General features: G+C 40.7%; 1 protein-coding gene across 1 annotated transcript; it reads left to right on the forward strand.

Moving 5' to 3' along the window:
* On the forward strand, nt 5168-21280 carry RBP3 (retinol binding protein 3; the record flags this gene model as incomplete). The annotated part of the gene is made up of 4 exons (XM_021400693.1): nt 5168-8206; nt 14595-14785; nt 17343-17485; nt 19252-21280. Coding segments are annotated over 4 exons (3702 nt in total), but the record flags the coding sequence as incomplete, so codon positions are not given.

Raw genomic sequence — 21315 nt, forward strand, 5'->3', positions numbered from 1 at the left:
TTATTGGATGAAGCAAACCACAATCCTTTATATATATGTAGTGGAAATGCTAAGTCACAGTTTGAACTGGTGATTGAGCACCTGGCAGGATGGGAAGGCAGGGCCTACCCAGGAGAGCTCAGGTGCAAGCAATGTACCAGGGTGACTGGAAGGAGTGGAGCCAGGATCCATCCCTTCCCACACCTCATTTTAGGATTGGCAGTGGAGGTGAGAGCATCTCTTCTGAAGATCTCTGCCTACTTGAAGGCCTTATAGGCCTTCTTAAGGAAACCAGGTTCTTTCTCTTATTTCTGTGCCTGCTACTTTTGCATCTAAGTAGAGCCTCACTTGCTGTAGCTTAAGACTTTGCTGCTCTACTATCTTGTTACTCTTTCTATCACACTACAATATACTTTTTTAAAATCTCAGCTAAAGTTTCCAGCCTTTCTATGAAAGTCTCCAGAACATGATACAATGCACAACAAGTACTAAAAAAAAAAGAAAAAGCAGAAAACATTCCTGTTTAAGTTTCATAGTTTTACAACAACTACATGTAGGAAAGGGTTATTTCCTGATTTCTGACCTCTGGCTAAGGCCGCACTGGAGAAGAATATTACAAATCTCAGGAAATAATTCCTGAAGTGCTAGACAAAAAATACATGTATGGAGTTTAATGGACGATATATAGAGCTCACTTAGATATAGGAGATGATTATCTGGCAAATATCCTGATTAAAATATGCTTAGTGTTTGTTGCTACTTCCTTTCTGAGGATGATCTTTGTGACTATTCATCTGTGTCTGCTGTATTCAGGCTAAGATGAGGTGAATGTTACCATCTCATATGCAACACCTACAACATCCTAGGACATGCCTTGAACAGAAAGTTACAATGAAGTAGTTTAAATAATCCCTCCTCATTTCAAGTTGCATTAATCTGTATTCTAAAAGACAGTCACAGAATACAGTGAGAAAGAAGGCCCTTCTTAAAAAATATACTTTTGAAGACTTAATGTGGTTTACATTGCAAAATAAAGTTACTTTCCTGAAATTCAGGAACTTCAACTTTCTCCAGTTCTAATGGTAAATACTTTAACCATATTTCCATCACTATCCCATACTTCCTAAATGTTTTTATATAATTATAGTTGTCCATTACTTACTATGTACTGAAGGATTGAAAAAGAAAATATACGCATACACCATAAACGTGCAATGTCATTCTTTTTTTCTTGTGGGATAGAAAGCTGTATGCTTAAAGCTACTGTACAAACAGACAGAAATAGAGATCCATCCTGACATATTCTTAGGGACGTGGATTATTGTACTTTTTTCCCCAATTCCTGTCACAGTGGATCCATTTGGTAACCCTGCTCCTTGGCTCCTGGGCATGCCCTCATCCAGCACCCAGCAGGTGTAAAAGGAAGAAGGAAATAAGAAAGTAGAAAAGGGGACTCATGAAAAACCCCAAGCCCCTAGCCCAGCAGGCAGAATATCTAGCCCTACACATTTTTATTTCACTGTTTTCTGTCTCACTTCTTTCTTAATTGTTAAGCTTCATTTTCCATCAAAACAAAATTAGTTAATAGATATCTTCACTTTCAAGTTAATTGAAAGATGGTGGAAGTAAAGTTAAAAAGTTAAGCACTTCGAAGTGCAGTGTGTCAAAATTAAGACTGTCTGTGTATCAATGCAATCACAGTCACTAGTGTTTTTATTTCAGAAATCCCCTGCCTTAGTCAGTGTGCAGAGTGCATGGTGCTTCAGAATTAAATTATGGGTTTATGAAGTTCAAGATTTATCTAGTCTATTGAACTGATATACTGCAGTATATGCAATTATTCCCTTGTTAATAGCATTTAGAGGCACTGTTTGAGTTTGGAAGGAAGGGTAGGGTATGTGGTGGCAAGATATATTCTTTGTCCTCAGAACTGTATAAGCTGGACAGATAGAAGAGCCTTTGGTTAGAAAAGCAGTAGTACTCAATTTGCCCAAAGTCACTTCAGTAGGGTAGTGGCAGAGCTAGAAACAGAAGCCCATTTTCTGTGGCCCTAGCCACTGCATTGTCCACATGAGGAATAAATACAGCTCTCGCAATAAATCCTTGAGCTCAAATGTCAACTTCTGTACAAAATGTGGTTTTGCTAGAGCATTTTTATTCAAGCTACTTTTGCCCTAGAATGCTGAATTATCCTTTGCAGGAAGAAAGAAAGAAGAGCAATTCAAGCTGGTGATAATATCCTGGAGTAAGCTCTGTGGTGGGTATCACACATTGTCACAATATAGAGCAGCCAACTCTCACCCCACCACTCCACCAAACTAAGAAGATGCAACACATCTGAATCTCAGTTTATCTACCAGTCAGGCACATGAAACACTGCCATGACATACTTGGAGATTAATTACTTATTTATGCATTATCAGCAGCAGTTTCAACTATATCCCAGTCCCCTTCTTTGATGAGGGAAGTGGCTACATTTTTTAAAATGAAAATTTATATTTGCTATTTTATGGATAATAGCACTGCCTGGTTGCCAAAGATACTTATATCATCATGTTTTACAGCTTTTGCCATAGACCAGTCCTTTCTCTAATGGACTCTTAGAGCCACGTAATTGTTCCCTTTGTTGGATTTATTCAATTCTTTTCTTTAACATAATACCAGTAAAACCACTGTGTATAGAAATGACAATCTTCGTAACATTTAAATGCCATACTTTCTTATTCTTCATTAAAAAAAAAAAAAAAAAACGCACAGAATCCTGTCAGTTTGGATAAATACCACAGGTCCTGAAATTTGTAAGCAGGCTGGAAAGAGCACAACGGGCTAAACTGCTTAAACTGTTTGAGGGCTCTCGCACTTATATTCACCACTGTATAGATTATGTATGATTAAGGATGGCACATCTTGGAATCCCACTGTCATGATACTCTAAGCTTGCATTCAGTGTGTTTATAGTAGGATTTAAGACCTAAATAAAAAATAAAAAAAACACCAAAATGATGTCATGAAAATTGATGTAGAATTTTATCTAGAATACTGATTCTCTTCTGAACACAAGCAAACATTCAGAGAGATCACTTGCTACTGAAAATGACATAACTTGTTGAAAAAAACAAAGTTTTTCATAAAATAGAGAAAAGGTTTTAGATAAGAACTTGAGTTAGATTTTTCAGTAAAATAGACTTTCTTTCTCACAGTAACAAGCAAGGATGCTCAAGAGAGTATAAACAGGAGTGTAAGTAAAATGGCCTTTTTTGTAGTACAACATTCTGGCTTCTGCACATGTCCATTTAGGAACTTCCTAAACGTGAGAGTACAACTAGACTGAAGGCAGAAGTGATTTTATTCTCCATGAATTTGTCCAAATTAATTTTTAGTTCACATACTTTAGGTGCCCACAAATCCTCTAGCAATGAGTTTTGAAAATTAATTATGCTTTGCATGAAAAGTTGCTTCCTCTTATACACTTTAAACCTGTTATCTGCTTCAGTAAGTTCCTCTAGTCCTTGTGCTCTGGGGGGAAAAAAAAAGGAATTTTTCTCTGTATAACTTCTCTATCTGATTTATGGTCAGAATTTCTGCTTGATGTCCCTTTGGTTTATTCAGAAGCAATGTATAAATTCTTGAAAACAAAATAATAGATTCAAAATATTTTTTCCCCAGAAAGTTCAAATTGTGGTTGAGATTTTCCAAAAAGTCATGATATGAGGAGGAAAAGTGTCACATGAATAAGTTTGATTTTCCATCATTTTTATATTTCCATACACACACGTATGAATCAAGCATGGGATTATACAGTATCTGTGTGCATAGACTAGTATCTGCATATATAGACTAGGTATACAGACATGTTAAAGGAAGGAGCTTCACAAAGTTTTTTCATTACTCTTACTGAATGGTCCAGAAAGAGTTTTGCACTAAACTAAATATGAGTGGCTGATCTGTGTTTCAGGCAGGCCTTATTCATGACACCAACAGAGTGTTCCCAGCTGGAACAGACCACTTTTAGTCTCTCCCCTCTGCTTATTTTCATATGTGGCAACAAGTGACATTTTGAAAGTGGTACAAAAGCATGCTTTCCCCACATTTCCTAGTCTGTACTTACAGCTACCTCCAGCAAGCAGATTGACTGAAGTAGCAAGTTCTTTCAGATTTAGAGCCAGGAATCTGCTCTTGTATGTTTTTGGCATGTCATACTGCAGCTATGGGTGTTGATAATTTACATGGGTACAGCCTGAAGATGCATACTGCATATTCTGATCCTCTTTCAAACGCTTAATACAATAGGGTTCCAAATACATTGTGAACAGAAGAAAACAACCCCCTACGTTCTATTTTAGTATGCTGAGCCTAAAGTCCATTGGCTGGGAGCTGTCATCAGACATGACCATATGTTACTCAATGGTATTACAAGTAAATCCTAACTGAGTGCAAATTATGAAGATTAAAGTCACCTCCCATTTAGCTTCATTACATCGAAGCAAATGTAGTTCAAAGTCTTATTTAAAATGCTGGCAATTCTCAGCACAAAAATTAACAGGCTGTCATTACCTTGGATTTTATGAGCTGTTTCAAATGTCTGGAGTTCCTTGTTTGGAGCCCTTAGTCAGAAGGAAAGAACAGTCCTTAGCTGCACAGACTGAAAAACACCAAAGACAATGTATTGTCAACAACTTTTGAAAAAACATTAAATATTGATATAACTAAGTCACAGAAAAATCTCCTGGTATAAGCTTTTCATAAATAATGGTAAAAGACTGTATGACTGCTGCTCTAATTGTGGTTAAGATCAAAGATTTGGATTTAAGCAATCCACTGTTAGGATAAGCCAGGCCCTGATTTTAACAGGCAATGTATTACTTTTTGAAAACAATTAACTGCCAGAAAGATATTCCTTGATGATTGAAGTTTGTTACTGTTTCATAAGAGGTCTGTAAAGTAGCAAGAAGCTGAACTTCATCTATTGGTGCACTTTGGATGATGCACTCCATTTTAATGAGATTAAAGGTTTAATGCAGATAAAAGATTTTTATCTGTTCGGTGCACCCGTATTCAGTGCAGAGATTTCAGTGTGATTCACAAGCAGAGGGACAGCGGAGAGCTATGCTCATTCTGACAGATAAGAGCTTTTGACTTCTTTCAGTACTTTTTCTTTTTTGTTCCACACAAATACAAAATGATTGGAACATATTTCTTTCTGTTTTCTGTTCTGATCATACACAGCATATCTGCTGAGGAAATCTTTCAGCCAACTCTTGTGCTGGACATGGCTAAAGTCCTACTGGATAACTACTGCTATCCTGAAAACCTAGTGGGAATGCAAGAAGCTATTGAGCAAGCCATCAAGAGTGGGGAGATCCTGGATATCTCAGATCCAAAAATGCTGGCCAGTGTCTTGACAGCTGGAGTGCAGGGTGCTTTGAATGATCCAAGACTGGTAATTTCCTATGAGCCATCACCTCATGCAGCTCCTAAACAAGAAGTTGGAACTTACCCCACTCGGGAACAACTCCTGAGTCTTATTGAGCATGTGGTCATGTATGACAAGCTGGAGGGAAATGTTGGCTACCTGAGGATTGATTATGTCATAGGACAGGAAGCTGTGGAGAAAGTTGGAGCTTTTCTGGTGGACAAGGTGTGGAAGACGCTAATAAATACATCTGCCTTGGTGATAGATCTTCGTTACAGCACTGGAGGACAGATCTCTGGAATTCCCTTCATTATCTCATATTTGCATGAAGCAGACAAGATGCTACATGTTGAGACTGTATACAATCGGCCTTCCAACACCACTACAGAGGTATGGACATTGCCAAAAGTGTTGGGAGAGAGATACAGCAAAGACAAGGATGTCATTGTTTTGATCAGTCGTCACACCACAGGAGTGGCTGAAGATGTGGCTTACATCCTCAAGCACATGAACAGAGCTATCACTGTTGGGGAGAAGACAGCTGGGGGCTCGCTGGACATCCAGAAGCTACGTATTGGCACTTCTAATTTCTATATGATGGTTCCTGTGTCTCGATCTGTCAGCCCCTTGAGTGGGGGTGGACAGAGCTGGGAGGTGAGTGGGGTAATGCCATGTGTGGCTACTGAGGCAGAGCAAGCCTTGCGGAAATCCTTGGACATCTTAGCAGTGCGCAGAGCAGTGCCTGGCACCCTCAGTCGCCTCACAGACATATTAAAGGACTATTACAGCTTAGTGGAACGAGTGCCAGTGCTGCTGCGGCACCTCACTACCTCTGACTTCTCTTCTGTGCAGTCAGCAGAGGACCTGGCCACCAAGCTCAACACTGAGATGCAGACCTTATCTGAGGACCCTCGTCTGTTGGTCCGAGCCATGATGCCAGGTGAAGTTGCTGCCCCTCCTGCTGAGATGCCAATTGCGATGGCAGCCAATTTGCCTGATAATGAGCAACTGCTGCATGCCTTGGTGGATACTGTCTTCAAGGTGTCAGTGTTGCCAGGCAATGTGGGCTACATGCGCTTTGATGAGTTTGCTGATGCCTCTGTTCTTGTTAAGCTGGGACCTTACATTGTAAAAAAAGTGTGGGAGCCCCTCCAAAATACAGAGAACCTGATTATGGACCTACGTTACAACAATGGTGGCCCTTCCTCCTCTGCTGTGCCTGTGTTAATCTCTTACTTCCAAGATCCCACTGCTGGCTCTGTGCGTCTCTTCACAACCTATGACAGGCGCACCAACCATACACAAGAGCACAACAGCCAGGCAGAACTGCTGGCCGAGCCCTACGGAGCTCAGCGTGGCATCTATGTGCTCACCAGCCACCACACTGCTACAGCTGCTGAGGAGTTTGCTTACCTCATGCAGTCACTAGGCCGTGCCACACTGATTGGTGAGATCACAGCAGGTAGCCTCTCACATACTCGTACCTTCCCTCTGCTGCAACCTGAGCAGGGAATAACCCATGGCCTAACCATCACAGTCCCAGTTATCACCTTCATTGACAACCATGGGGAAAGCTGGATGGGTGGAGGAGTTGTGCCTGATGCCATAGTGTTGGCTGAAGATGCACTGGAGAAGGCAGAAGAGGTGCTAGCTTTTCATAAGAAAATGGGGATGCTTTTGGAGAGTACTGGGCAACTTCTAGAGGCTCACTATGCCATCCCCGAAGTGGCTGAAAAGGCCAGTGTTATGCTCAGCACCAAACGGGCCCAAGGAGGTTATCGATCGGCTGTAGACTTTGAGACATTGGCTTCCCAGCTTACCAGTGACTTGCAGGAAGCATCAGGGGATCATCGGCTTCATGTTTTCCACAGCCATGTGGAACCAACACCAGAAGAACAGCTTCCCAACATGATTCCCAGCCCTGAGGAGCTCAGCTATATCATTGAGGCACTCTTCAAAATCGAGGTATTGCCAGGCAACCTGGGATACCTTCGCTTTGATATGATGGCTGAGGCAGAAACAGTAAAAGCAATTGGGCCTCAACTGGTGCAGATGGTCTGGAACAAGCTGGTTGACACAGATGCCATGATTATTGACATGAGGTACAATACAGGTGGCTACTCCACTGCTGTCCCAATACTTTGTTCCTATTTCTTTGAGCCTGAGCCTCGTCAACACCTCTACACTGTCTTCGATCGTAGTACCTCCCGCAGCACAGAGGTGTGGACTCTCCCCAAGGTCACTGGCAAGAGATATGGCTCCCTCAAGGACATCTACATCCTAACAAGCCATATGAGTGGTTCTGCAGCTGAAGCTTTCACTCGCTCTATGAAGGATCTACACCGAGCCACAGTTATTGGTGAGCCCACAGTAGGTGGTTCCCTCTCAGTGGGTATTTATCGTGTTGGCAATAGCTCCTTGTATGCCTCCATCCCCAGCCAAGTGGTGCTCAGCCCAGTCACTGGCAAAGTATGGAGTGTGTCTGGAGCAGAGCCACATATCACCGTCCAAGCCAGCGAAGCCTTGGCTGTAGCTCAACACATTGCCAACCTGCGTGCCCAGTTGCCACAGACAGTGCAAACTGTAGGTAAGCTTGTGGCAGAAAATTATGCTTTTGTAGACATTGGGACTGTTATAGCATCCAACCTCACCAAAGGTATCAACAAAGAAAATTACAAAAGGATTAATTCAGAAAAGGAGCTGGCCAGGAAGTTGACTGCAATCCTGCAAGCTCTTTCTGATGATGAACACCTGAAAATACTCTACATCCCTGAACACACCAAGGACAGCATTCCAGGGATTGTGCCAAAACAGGTACAGTTCTTTTTCAGTTCTCTCAGCTATATTTATACCAGCTAGAAGCCAGTGCCTCAGTGGGCAATGAACTCTCTCTGACACTAAGACAAACCAGGAGAGTAGCTTGTGGTAGTAGACGGTAGTTCTGGTTGCATGCATTCTGGAGACAACAGCCTTCAGACTGTATATCTCCTTCAGCAGCCATCTACCTTAAGTAAAGGTTCTGATTCAGGGCTTCTATACTGAAGAGAAAATACCTCATCATTTCCAGTCACAGAAAAGTACTATGGCTTTTCAAGCTGTAATAAATTAACGCAGAAAACTACTGGTTAGAAAAAGAGTTTGTAGCCTGAGAAAAACTTAGTTGGTCCAGTGAAAGTGCACATACTTGCAAAATATAAGATCACATATTTTGTAGTGGATTTTTATGTATAAAATTGCCATACCTGTCTTTTAACTCTGTTACACCAGAATAAGCCACTCCTTTTGTACTGGTAGTGAAAAGTTGTTCTGATTGTATCTCATGCTCAGCATCTGATAGTTTCCCAGTGACATAGAAATACTTTGGAAGAAGTATCTGGGTGGAATTTAGGTGACCCTAGGGAGAAATTGATTTTTAATAATCTCCTTTTGTTCTTGCTGCATGGTTTGCATAACAGTCTGTGCTTTGTTCTGAGCCTGCCTATTTATACACTGGTCTGCTTTGGCAATCTTTCTTGTTCATTGTTGTGCTGGAGGGAGCTCCCAGGAGCACTTGTTATAATTCCATGTTGAAATTAAAGGGAGGGTTAGGATAACCTGATCTCTTTCTTGGATGGAGTTAGCATCTTTCTGGCTACTGCTCCAGCATGGCTATCGTTTCCCCAGGGACTCATAAAATTACATTTTGAGGAGAATGCATTTGCTTTTGCAGTGAACCAGAGTTTACCAAGTGTCAGGTAACTATCAAATGTTTCCTGGGGGAGGAAATCTTTGGGCTTCCACCCTCTGAAGTTTTGGGCATGCATGAATTAAGGTGGGTATGGTCTTTGTGGTAGTATCTCCAATACAAAGGTCAAGGACAAAATCTAAGCATTTTCAGAGGAGGGCATTTTGTTCAGGTTTGTTAACCAAGAGGTGCTGGCTCCATTTTTAACCTCCAAGCAAAATTTTAAAAACCAACAACAACAACAAAAAGCACCACTTAAATGGAAATCATTAATTGAAGGATTGTGTTTTCTATTCCGTCATTTTTCTCCCTCTCCTACATTTATTGGGTGTAGATAATTACTCTCTAAAGGGATTTTTGACAGTGCCCCCTGCTAAATTATTAGCAGACTAACAGCTGTTACACATCCTCATCCTGCAACTTAGTCACCATATTCTCTGAAGTCTCCTATTGGATATTGTCTTCTACTCTTACTTATTAAAAATTATTTTATTCATGCCTTGAATGTTGAGAACAGAATGTACAAAATTCTTACTTTTCACATGATGTGAAATTCTAACCCTGATAGAGCTCATGAAGAAATACTATTATGCTGATTTATACCACTGTTTACCTCAACTCCATCAAGCGAAATGATTAGGAAAGGTCAGGGGGTACATCCACATGAAGGAAATCATAGCAGTGTAGATGAAAATCTGGACAAAAGTGAGATTTCTTCAAGAGGAGTAATGTATACAGAACAGAGGAGAAGCATGAGTCTCTTATGTGGCTAGAATAGAGGCCAAAGGAGGAGGTGTTCCCAGCTTATGGAACTTGATGAAACTGGGAGGATGAGAGACCAGAAAGTATCATTGAGATATTTTAGGGCAAAAGAAAGTGAATGAGCTAAAATTTAAAATAAGGGTTTTACCTTGTGATAGAGGTAGAAAAAAAATCCACAGAGCTTTGGGCAGCAGAGGTACCTTTACTTCCTCACCCCATTTTTTTTCCACAGTGTCCCTGTCTCTTCATTACTCCCCTTACGTGGTAATTGATTCTGCCTTGCCTTTACGGAGCCAAAAGGAATGCTTTCTGTGGATCATTTCAGAAATTGCCCATTCCAATATCCCAGAGAGCAAATGACTTGAGATTACCATGAGGTTTACATGATAGCATTAAACGCATTTATAAATTCATCTTTTTTGGATGATTTTAAATAGGAACACAGTGGCTCTTTAATCTGTATTATGTTCATTCCTTAAAAATCAAAGAACTTGTTTTTCTGTTGTGCTACCAATCTTCCAGCCACCCTTTCCCCTAACAGTGGGATTTCTTGATAATGACCTTGACAGTGAAGCAGATCCAACACAATTAAATGAAAGTGATGATGAATAACTGCAGAAGGGATGGGATGGGACGTGAGAGACAGACAAGTGAAATGCATGTAGACCTTTGCATCTGCTACACTGGAAGAGCTGCTGAAGCATAATACTGGGTAGTGAATACGTCTCCTCTGTGACAGCAGCAAGGTCAATGCTAGCCGGAGATCTCTGCTGCATAAATGCCGCTTTCCAAAGTCAGATTTCCCAGAGGCAAATGTTGGGTATGCGGTTTGTGATTCAGAAAAGAGCCTTTTCTTTGTAAAGCAGAGGTCTTAGAGGGAATGAATACTCCTTTGGTAGCTATTCTAGCCTCATAAGAGACCCGTGCTTATCTAACGCATTGTCATTAAAGTTACAGTAGATTTGCCCGTTAGTTTTATGGATTTTTCAGTGGGCGCTAGATGAAAACTCAAAACTTAGCCGAGAATCATGTTTTCCAATGTAACCTTCCACAATATTCCAAGCTAGAAAATAACAATGCTTTAAGCTTTTTCTGACTGGCTGGCAATATGTTACAAGCTATATGTTGCTACAGCAGGCTGGTGTGCTGCTGTGTGGAGCAGCCCTCTGCAACGTGAAAGTACAGCTTCTCTCTCTGCCCTGCACTCCCTCAGTGTGGGCTGACAGCCTTAAGTCACCTCTTTTAATCCTTCTCAGAGAGCTGTCCCCAAGCATTTCAGCTCTTGCTTATGGTAACCCCTCCATTCTGGCTTTACTTATGCAATGAAGGGCAGAATAAGGATTCAAAGCCACAATTCTAGAAAAACTGGAGAAATTATCTGTGAAAAGTTGGATGGGGTTAAATAACAGCACATGCAAGATTTTTACAGTTTCTAGAGTGAGAGTAATTGACTGCACCACTCTGGGAGGAAAATGGAAGGAGCCCCATACAAAAGTGTATGGGTCCTTTGGAGTTCACAATCTGAACACAATTTCACAGAGTCAAGTTGTTGCAGTAAAAAATAATCGTCATGAAAATGGGATGGATAAGCACAAATCTAATCAGTAAAACATGCAAAGTCTTTTGCTACGTTCAGCTATAATGAAGCCTCAGCTGGAGTGCACAGTGCCCAGTCTTGTGCAATGCTTTTCTGGAAAGTTGTGACACAAGTGAGGAGAGCCCAGGGAAGAGGAAAAGGAGTAAAGAAAAGAGTGGGTAAGAGCTATCTTGAAAAAGTTCAAAGGATTTGAGATGTTTATACAAGAGAAAAGGAAACTGAGGATACACAAAAACAGTTTTCAGATAGATAAGAGGCGATTTTAAATATGAAGGGAATAATCTGTTTCCTTGTCCATGTTGAGTAGGCCAAGATGTAATGCACTTAAACTGCAGAAAGCAGTGAATTTAGAGTGTTTACACAAGATGTTAGGAACATCTTGTAAAGCTTGTGACATACTGGTCTGGATTGCCTGAAGAGGAACATGTAATATCTGTCACTGGTTGTTTTTGAGAGCAAGTGAGAAGCAGCTGTCAGGGGGACTGCTAATCCTGCTCAGTTCTTGAGCTGACGGATCTACTAGGCTGGATGGTTCCCTTTCAGATTGTGAGGGTGCACAAAGATATCCAATGTTATTCTGAAAAAGAAAGGAGGAACATCTCCACCCTGCCGCAAGATCTTGTGGTTCTTAAACTAGCCCTTGGATTTCCAGTGGCACAAGGTTAGCTGATGATATTTTAATCAGGAGGCTGACAGCACTAGCAGCCTTAATGGAGATCAGAGTTACTCTACAATGGCTAGCATGAAGTTAACTATGAAAATACAGTTTTCTTTCAAATAAATAAAACAACTTAGGGGAGAGGTGAAAGGGGAGAAAACTGGGAAGAGAGGTGCAACTGGAAAAGCAATTTGCCCATGGTTGAGGTATGAGCCAGTGGTGAAACTCCATGCGTATTTCCCAGGGCAGCAATCCAGGTCCCTGTGTCACACTACGTGTTCTAGCTAGGCCACATGCATGTGGAAGGTGACTGCAGAATAGAGCTGGACACCCTATACAGTTAACCAAAAGAAATTCTTCTTGGATTAAGTGATGTTAGCTTGGAGGTCCTTTAGTCTAGCCACATTGCTTATAGTTCTTATTAAGGCACCTGAGGCTTTATATTTAACCATCAAGTCATTTGTGTGTAAACACTGCGTAACTGAGCAGCAGGATCTTAGTCTCAGCTGCATCCTGTCCCGGCTTGTCCTTGACCTGCAAACATAGCCCTGCCTTCCAAAGGAAATTATGCTGTCTATCTCTAAAAGTAGGCTCACCTCCTGAGATATTAGCAGCATGTAGCCCATGTGCCAGTGTTTTGAACTTGTGGTTTTCCAAGACAGTAACTCTCTACTGTCAGGTCCAGCCTTCCTCCCTCCTTAAAAATTAGGAGGGTTTTTCTTGTTGTTGTGCATTCCAAGTGCTTTTTGCACTGACTTACTTCCTTTTAGAGCTTTTGGAATAGATGTATTTTCATAAGTTTTTCTACAGCCATAAAGAACAAGTAGAAAAAAAATATTACAGGTGTAGACAGGATTATTCTTAATCAACATGCTTCTGGGTGTGCATCTTGCAATTATTTTGTGAGATAGAGGTAAGAAATATGTGCATTCAATTAAAATCTCATTGGTAAGTGGCTGAGAGTACCACATCAATTTTATTTGTATGTTACCAATGAGTGATGATTTTTTCTCCTGAGGGGACCAGTACCTCTGAACTAGAAATAAGCTCTGTCAGAACAATCCAGGGCATGCTGGATACATTCTTCAAAACTGTGATTTGTTAATCAAAGTACAGTAGGCAGATCAAGTAGCATTGCTGTCACTGGGAAGTGGATTGGAAATGACAAACTCAGCAGCTTGGACTGATATGTTTACAGTCAAAATACAGTGATTATTTTTACAAGGTACAAAAAGAAGGAAAGTACAGAAGGGGGCTCAGTCAAGTTTGCTCTCAGCATTAGATCAACAACTACTGGCTAGCAAAACTTTTGAATTAATGGTTGAAATTTTGACATTTATAAAGCACTGAATACTGAAGAAGCTGAGGGCAACCAGAAATGTGATATAGTAGGTAGTACTCCCCCAGGTAAAGGTAATGTGCTTAAACTGTGTCAAGTACAGATGTCTCCCAAGTTCTGGATCATATTGCAGGTTGGGAGAGCACCTTTCATCATGTGGCACTGCTGATTCTCTGTTCTTTTCACTATAAAGCTATGGCTTGCCTGGGGCTGAGCTAAGACGGAAGCAAGTATACAATCATTTTCACAAAGACACTGAGGAGAAAAGCCCGTATTGTAGAAGGTCACATAAGTAATATATATACCAAAGCCTTATCTCCTTAAGATAGAAAGTCTTCAGTTTTCAGAAATACGCATGCAAAACATAAGTTTGGCAATAGCAGCAGACTTTGTTTCCAAATAATATAGGGTTACTAGAACAACTTTATTAGCTGGCTACGTGTTGCTATGAAAAAAATGTCTGCTGTTTAATAACATCCAGATAAACAAAATGAAATTAATCACAGCCTAACATGTGAAATTCCAGGCACATGGCCACCATATAAATAGTCTTAACACATGTCTACCTCATTATCATCCCAGCACATGCCCAACACATGGAGTTCCTCACTATCGCAGGGATTGGCTTGTTACCAGGGGCTGAAACCAGTCTCACCTGTAGCCAGCAGCTGTTTGTCAGCTAAGCCCAATCAAGAGACTAAAAAAGCCCCACATGCCTTCCTTAGAAGGAACTGCTAGAGGAAACAGAAGGACTTGGGTGACAGGTCTGTGATAATGACTTATGCTGCAGGCCTGGGGTGGTTTTAGTAGCCTTCTCATATTCTTTGGTCCAAGGAAATTCCTGTATTTTTGAAAAACGAACTGAGACGTGACAAATGGGGGCCTGATCCAGTTTCTTGACATGCTATTGAGGCATCCTGTACTGGGCAAAAAGCATCCAATGCTAAACTAAGTTAAATATGCAGAAGTTTTAATATCATTACATTATCGTTCTTCAAACTCGGTCAGTTTCTTAGATATGTCCCACCTGGACTAATCCTGACTTTCAAAATTCCTTTTAAATCTTCTGCCAAGCTATCAGTGCCAGCAAATGATTTGTTTTGTTTTTCCAAACTCTTTCAGATCCCTTCCCCAGAAGTTTTTGAAGATCTGATTAAATTTTCATTCCACACAAATGTATTCGAAAACAACATCGGCTATCTGAGATTTGATATGTTTGGAGACTGTGAACTTCTAATCCAGGTGTCTGATCTACTGGTAGAGCATGTTTGGAAGAAAATCGTTCACACAGATGCATTAATCATAGACATGAGGTAAACCTTTGAATGGCAAATAACCAAACCTCTTTTGAAACAGCATTTTATTTGTAACAGTGAATTAGCTTTACATGGCTTACTGACCTGTTTACGGAGTAACATTACTGGAATTAAATGAGTAAAGGAAATCAGCCGAAGAAAACAATAACAGCCTGGAAGTATATCTCAAGAAAAATTGTACCATCACTTGAGATGTTTAAAACTAAATAGGCAAATTTAGGGGATATGCTGCAGGACACAATCCTGGACTTCACATCTGTTTTCTTTCCCTGATTTCTTTCTAATCTAACTCTGCATGTGCCTTGTATTAGTTATATATATATGGTCTAATTAAATATTTCACTGCGGGCAGTGGTCAAGTCAAATGGTCAAAAAAACAGACCATGCATAAGTCTGTTGCAGCATCTAGACTGCTATATCTGCAGTGCCAAATTATGATGGGCAATCAGCCCTGTACAGGATGACCCTTTTGCACAGAGCACAGAGGTGGCCTAAAGGCACTCCCTTGCCTGAAAGATACTGTTGCACTCCTAGACCCTGCTGTGCAGCAGTCCTGTGCCTTCTCTTTTTGGGATTGTGTTGGGCACTCCAGTGCGTCAACAGCGCTCCAAGTTTTACAAGCCAGAAGACAGCATCCATTTGTTGACAGCTATCAGTGTAGATGAATACCAGAAGTGTACATTTCCCATAAAATATTTCTATAGTTACTCCCTTGCTTTGGTTCACAGCTAATGTTTGGAGCCCCAAACATTATAAATAACAATTAAAGAGAAGAAGGTATTTTTAAGAATCAGTTTTTAATGCTGGAACAATTTCTGTCTATTGCTATAATGGGTCTTTCAGTGGTTGTCAATTTTCTTAATTTTTTTCTGGGATTCACAGAACGTGCAGGAAAAGATGAGCACAGCTCCCATTGTGTGAGCACAGATAAGACAGCACAACAGTTAGTCAAAATCACCTGGGACTGAAATCAGTTTCAGCAAAGATACCGCTATCTTCCAGTAGACTTGAGATAGGAGCAGGGCTTTCCCTTTTCTTGCCCTGGTTTTCTCTCAATTCAGCACTCATGCCAGGGCCAACAAAACAGCAAAGATGATGCCATGTCCCAGGTACTAAATGGTCTCAGTATAGTCTTTTTCTTGACTTGCTCTGTTTTTTATCTTTATCTTATTTCCAGACCTTTGAGAAAGCAGAGCTGGGAGCACCACGTAGACTTGGTCTCAGAAATCAGATAAAAAGAACCCCTAGCATTTTACTTTTTGAAACTCTACCTAAAACAGCTTGATTATTTTAAGGGGAAACTGATAATTTTAATTTTGCATAGGATCAACTATAATATATAATGTCTCACACTTTACAAATTCCCCTCCCTAGCTACTCATCAACTTCATATTTTTAACTGTCACAGCACAGGGAACAAAGACACTGGTAAACTCAACAGCTTCCTTAATGTCACACAAGAATTCTGTAGTGAAGGAAGAACTTGCCTGAAAGAGTTGAGCTAAAATTCTCACAGCTGCTCAGTTATTATTACTGACTAAAGTTTCTGCAGTTTTTCTGCCCTGGAGAATCTCACGAAGATCTCTCCAGCATTGCTCTATTTCTATTGTCATGTCAAAATGTTTCTTGTGTTCTTCATCAGCCCTGTCTCTTTTTCTTGACAAGAAGTTTGATAATTGGAAAAGCCTCTAAACTGATGTTTGCAGAGGATGGAGATGTTTGACATTTGCTTTTCCTTCAAAATCTTCTAGACTTCACCAGCTCAAGTCTGTGAGGCATGCACTGCAGGGCAGGCAGCTGCTCTGTCATCTTGCTGCCTGGCTTCTCTATGGGTGCATACTTCTGTCTCTTTGCTGCCCAGACAGAGGTTGGCACTGCAGTATAGACGAGGCTAGATGGGAAAATGTACCTTAAACACCTCTTTCCTTTCTTCAAAGTGCATGAGGACACGTTGACTTCTTGGCTACATCTGACAGTCAAATTAATCCTCCAGGAGACGGATGACTCTGCAGCAAGAAGACAGCAAATTTCAGTGCCCCTCCACCTTGCCTAGTCTGTTGCCACCAAAAGAGGTGGCAGGACTTGGCTTTTTTGGCAGTAACTGAGCAGAACCCTCCACAGATCACTGCCTCCTAACCCTGTGCAGACACAGCTGCTTTGTCCTCAAGGTTAGGTATTTACTCATACTGCCTATGTCAGTAACACTGGGTTATTCAAGGCAGAAGAATAGCAAGTCTAATGTTTCTCTACAAATTAAAAGTCATTTTGTACTTTCTGATTTCTTTTCCAGGTAGAATATAGAGAAAAACAGACCCTTCTGCGTTCTGCTTACATTTGTAGCCAGTTGTGGGCAGTAACAATCCCACCCTGTTAGATGGGACTTTGTTTCTCTGATAAATGTGCTAATGCTGATGGGGGAGAATGAATGTAAATGCATCAAAATGTAGCCTTAAGTCTTTCCAGTAATAATGTTCAGAAACAATACTTGGAAGGGAGTTTTAATGTCTGCAACAAATTTTCACGTGTTTTCTTAATATTCTAAATTTCTGAAAAGGTACAATATTGGAGGTTACACCAATTCCATACCAATCTTATGCTCGTATTTCTTCGATGAAGGACACCAAGTTCTCCTGGACAAAGTTTATGACAGACCCAGTGACTCAGTAAAGGAAATATGGACCCAGCCACAGCTCAGAGGTGAGAATGACAATTTATTTTCAGAGTAGTTTTTTCATTTCAGGTATCCCTCCTTGTGTTTTAAAGGGAGCCATTAGATACCATAATTCATTAGGTGAAAGCACCTGCTACAATTAGCTCAAGCTGTAAAGACAAAAATGTGCATCTCAACCCTGTCTCTAATGCTATCCTAAATAATTCCTAGGAGCCTAGTATGTTTGGCACAGAAGTTTGTTAACTGGTCCCCAGAATTTTAGCTGAACACAGTAGATAGCAATTATGGCTTTACTGCTATGAAGTTGACAAAATTAAAAAGTAATACCTCTTCCAATGCTCACTTAAGTTTTACCTGTATCACTTCACTTTCTACCTACGCAATCTATCAGATACTATCTCAGAAGATGAGAATACCAGCAATAGCCCATTTTGTCCAGAGAAGGCAATTGCAAAAGAGAGGCACTAAATTCTGCATATCTGAGTGAATTTGGACCTCTTGGTGATGTGTCACACCCCACCCCGTTGTCCACAGAAGTTGAAGAGATGCTGCAACGTTCAGGGAGATAGCTCTTCAGTGCTCATATAGTGTAGTTAGAGAACTGAACAGCCTTAAATAATGGCTTTAATTCTTTTCCCCTTTAAAGCTGAGACACTTTTGAAAGCGGTGTCTCATGGTATCTGCAGTTATTGGCTTTGAGCATACTGAAATGGTTAAACTTTGTGGCAGGCTGTGGGGTCCATCTATTCTCTCAGACAGTTGGAGGTGGGCTGTGCTAAGGGGGTATGATTAGTATGGACATATTCCAGTTCCCATCAAAGAGAACAGGCAGACTCGTATTAACTTCAAAGGAGCTGGATCTGGTCCTGCAGTATATATATCTACTGTGAAAAGAGTCTTCTAATGGATATTAAGTCTAAAGTGAAATGAGAAGACCAAAGATAGTGTGAAAATTAATTACCATGCTATTGGCCCCTCTCTTACAGCTTAGTATGAGAATTAGATGTCATACTGTAACTTAAAGAATGACATTTTTAAAGCAGTTTTAGGTAAGTTTCAAGTTATCAAGTCCCAGCTGTGACACACTGGTCATACTTCCAAAGGATCTAAACTTTCAAAAAGTACACGGTGTACTCAGATATGTTGAAAATAAGATGCAAGAAAACTTCTACTCTTGTCAACTGGTTTATGTAAGAGAATGAAACAACTTGGCTGACATAAAAAATAAGGAGGTATTTGCTGAAGGGCCTGGGACAAAGGCTGTGCAACAGCTTCCATATATAGACTATAAAAAGCCTGTGGGAAACCACTGTAATTATAGTTTCAAAAAATGCCACCTGCATAGTTTGGAGGCTAAGCACATTGACAGCCATGTTTCTAGAGCAGGGATGAGAATGTAATTGAAGATGTTGCTGGCTGAGGTTTGAGTACTCCTGCTGGAGCAGTGAAAAAGGTTGTTTTCCTCACCTGCCTATCCCACTGCTCCAGGAGCTCCAGTGGAATTCAAAGCCACTGGAGAGTCAGCAGTAGTAACCAAGAACTGGCCTCCCAGCTGTTGAAGCTCATATCAGAAACTGGTGGCACAAGAGCACCACACAGACCGTCTTTTTTAACAATGTAGAGGTTGGAATAGGGAAAAAAGTGATTTAATAACATCATGGATACAAAGTAGATTTTCAAACTTCTTTGCTTATTAATAGCAAGTAGGGAATTAAGTATATATTGCCTTAGTTGTGCAAATAAATCTCTGAAAATGGCCACATTTTGTGATGCTTTTTGTCCTTTCTGGCAGGGGAGAGGTACGGCGCCCAGAAAGGGCTAATAATCCTTACCAGCGCTGTGACAGCTGGGGCTGCTGAGCAGTTTGTATTCATAATGAAGAGGCTGGGCAGAGCTCTCATCATTGGGGAACAGACCAGTGGTGCATCCCATTCCCCACAGACATACCAAGTAGATGATACCAACTTCTACATCATCATCCCCACTGCACGATCAGTCATCTCTCCAGAGAGCGCTTCTTGGGAAGGGAAAGGGGTGCCCCCTCACATGGAAACACCAGCAGTAACAGCCCTCATCAAAGCAAAGGAGGTGCTCAGCGCTCACCTGCACAGCTCAAGTTAGCTCTCGAAAATGTAGATAGCTGTAATTTTCAAAGGAACCGGGGGGACTTGCACTCTCACGAGCTGAACCAATAATGGTTTTGGAGCCCAGAGCAAGACTTATTCTAATTCCTAATTCCTAATTTCAGTAACTAACGCAAAATTGAGACCAAAAATATCTAACAGGGTGTGTACATGTATGTGTGCATGTGAGAGGATGGGAAGGGTACTGGTGTTTCTCTATATGTTATCTATTTGTTTACTGCCCAACAACTCTCTTCCATCAGGAGAAATAATTTTTGCTACCCAAAATAATTCACAAGCCTTGGGAATGATGCTGTTATGGGCAGCAGAAGGAGGCTTCACAATGGAATCTCATTTTTTGAACGACCTTTTTAGTAATCTGTTTCCTTGGGGAAGAAAGCCATCTCTCCAGATTAAACCCTAGAAAGGAGTGGGAACTTGAGTTCAATTTCTGTGGTGAGTCATTCCCTGTACATAGCTCTAAGTGACTCTCCATTTAACATGCTGTAGTTTTACCCCATTCTGAGAAGCCCAACTTGTTCTGGGCATGGTTGAGATAACTGGATATATCAGTGGGATAGCTGGATTCCTCTCCTCTGGTCAAATGTAAATGTTAGTTTTGGCATTGCCTTTTTTTTTTTTCCCTAAGATTTAGCTCCAAATAACAGAGATTTCCCTTGGTCCCTTAGAAAATCCCAGCTGCCAGTATTGAAGGCACATGAACCACCTTAAAGCATTTATGCAAAAACATACTTGTTCCTTCTGGAAAATGTGCTCATTTTCATTTATACATCTTAAAGAAGAAGTAACAGTAGTTTTGAGGGTTTGCTTTCCAAACTTCAAGACCTAAGTGTCTTCTTCATTTCTTCATTAGATGTGTCAGAAATAACCCTTCCAGTCTGCCGGGTTGCCCATACTCCTCATGCACGTTTGCTTCTCCCTTAGAGTCTGGCAGAGGGATGGGGAATGAGCAGAAGGGCATTGGCTCTTTCACCCAGTGCTCAGATCAATGCTCAGGGAAAAGAAGTGTATGGACTTAAGGCTAAAAACAGATTATTGTGTGCCCTGCCCCAAAGACAAGAGGAAAGCAGAGAAATATCTTTTGTGTCCTGGTAACAAACTAGTTATGACATGCTAGTGTATTTCAGGGCAATTAACAGGATTGTTGGAATGAACCTACTCAATGCCCTATGTTCCTTTCCATTCTTAAAATTCCTATCTAACTATCTGTCTTTGTAATGATTTAGAAATATGTATAACTCTAATCTAGATCTCAAGATTCCTCATTTCAGCAAAATACCAGCTCTAAGGCAATTAACTTAGGAAAATGGTGCCCCTAAATATCGCCAGTTAGAAGCTGTAGTGATTACACATTGCTCTTTACTTGCTCATTTGTGAGTAACTGCCATTTTTTATAAATCATGTTTTAACATCTAACTGCAGAGAATCACTTTTAGTATTCACTAAAATAATTTTAACGACGAAGTAGACTTTTCATCTTTTTTGCTGCTTATCTTTCCAGTTACTCTTGGTGCAGTCACTAACCTGGACTCTTTTGAGTCATTTTTGTACTCTGATTTTTATTCAGTAGCCAATTGTTGAATTTCTCAATGTTGTAGAACCATTTAAATGGATTAAAACTCATACAGCATTTTGTGTAAAGTGGTATGTGTATGGAGAATATTAAAGATACTTAATAAGGAAAAGACTGGCTTAGTCAATGAATGAGTAAA

This window comes from Numida meleagris, chromosome 5 (genome assembly GCF_002078875.1).
Source record: "Numida meleagris isolate 19003 breed g44 Domestic line chromosome 5, NumMel1.0, whole genome shotgun sequence".
Classification (NCBI taxonomy): Eukaryota; Metazoa; Chordata; class Aves; order Galliformes; family Numididae; genus Numida; species Numida meleagris.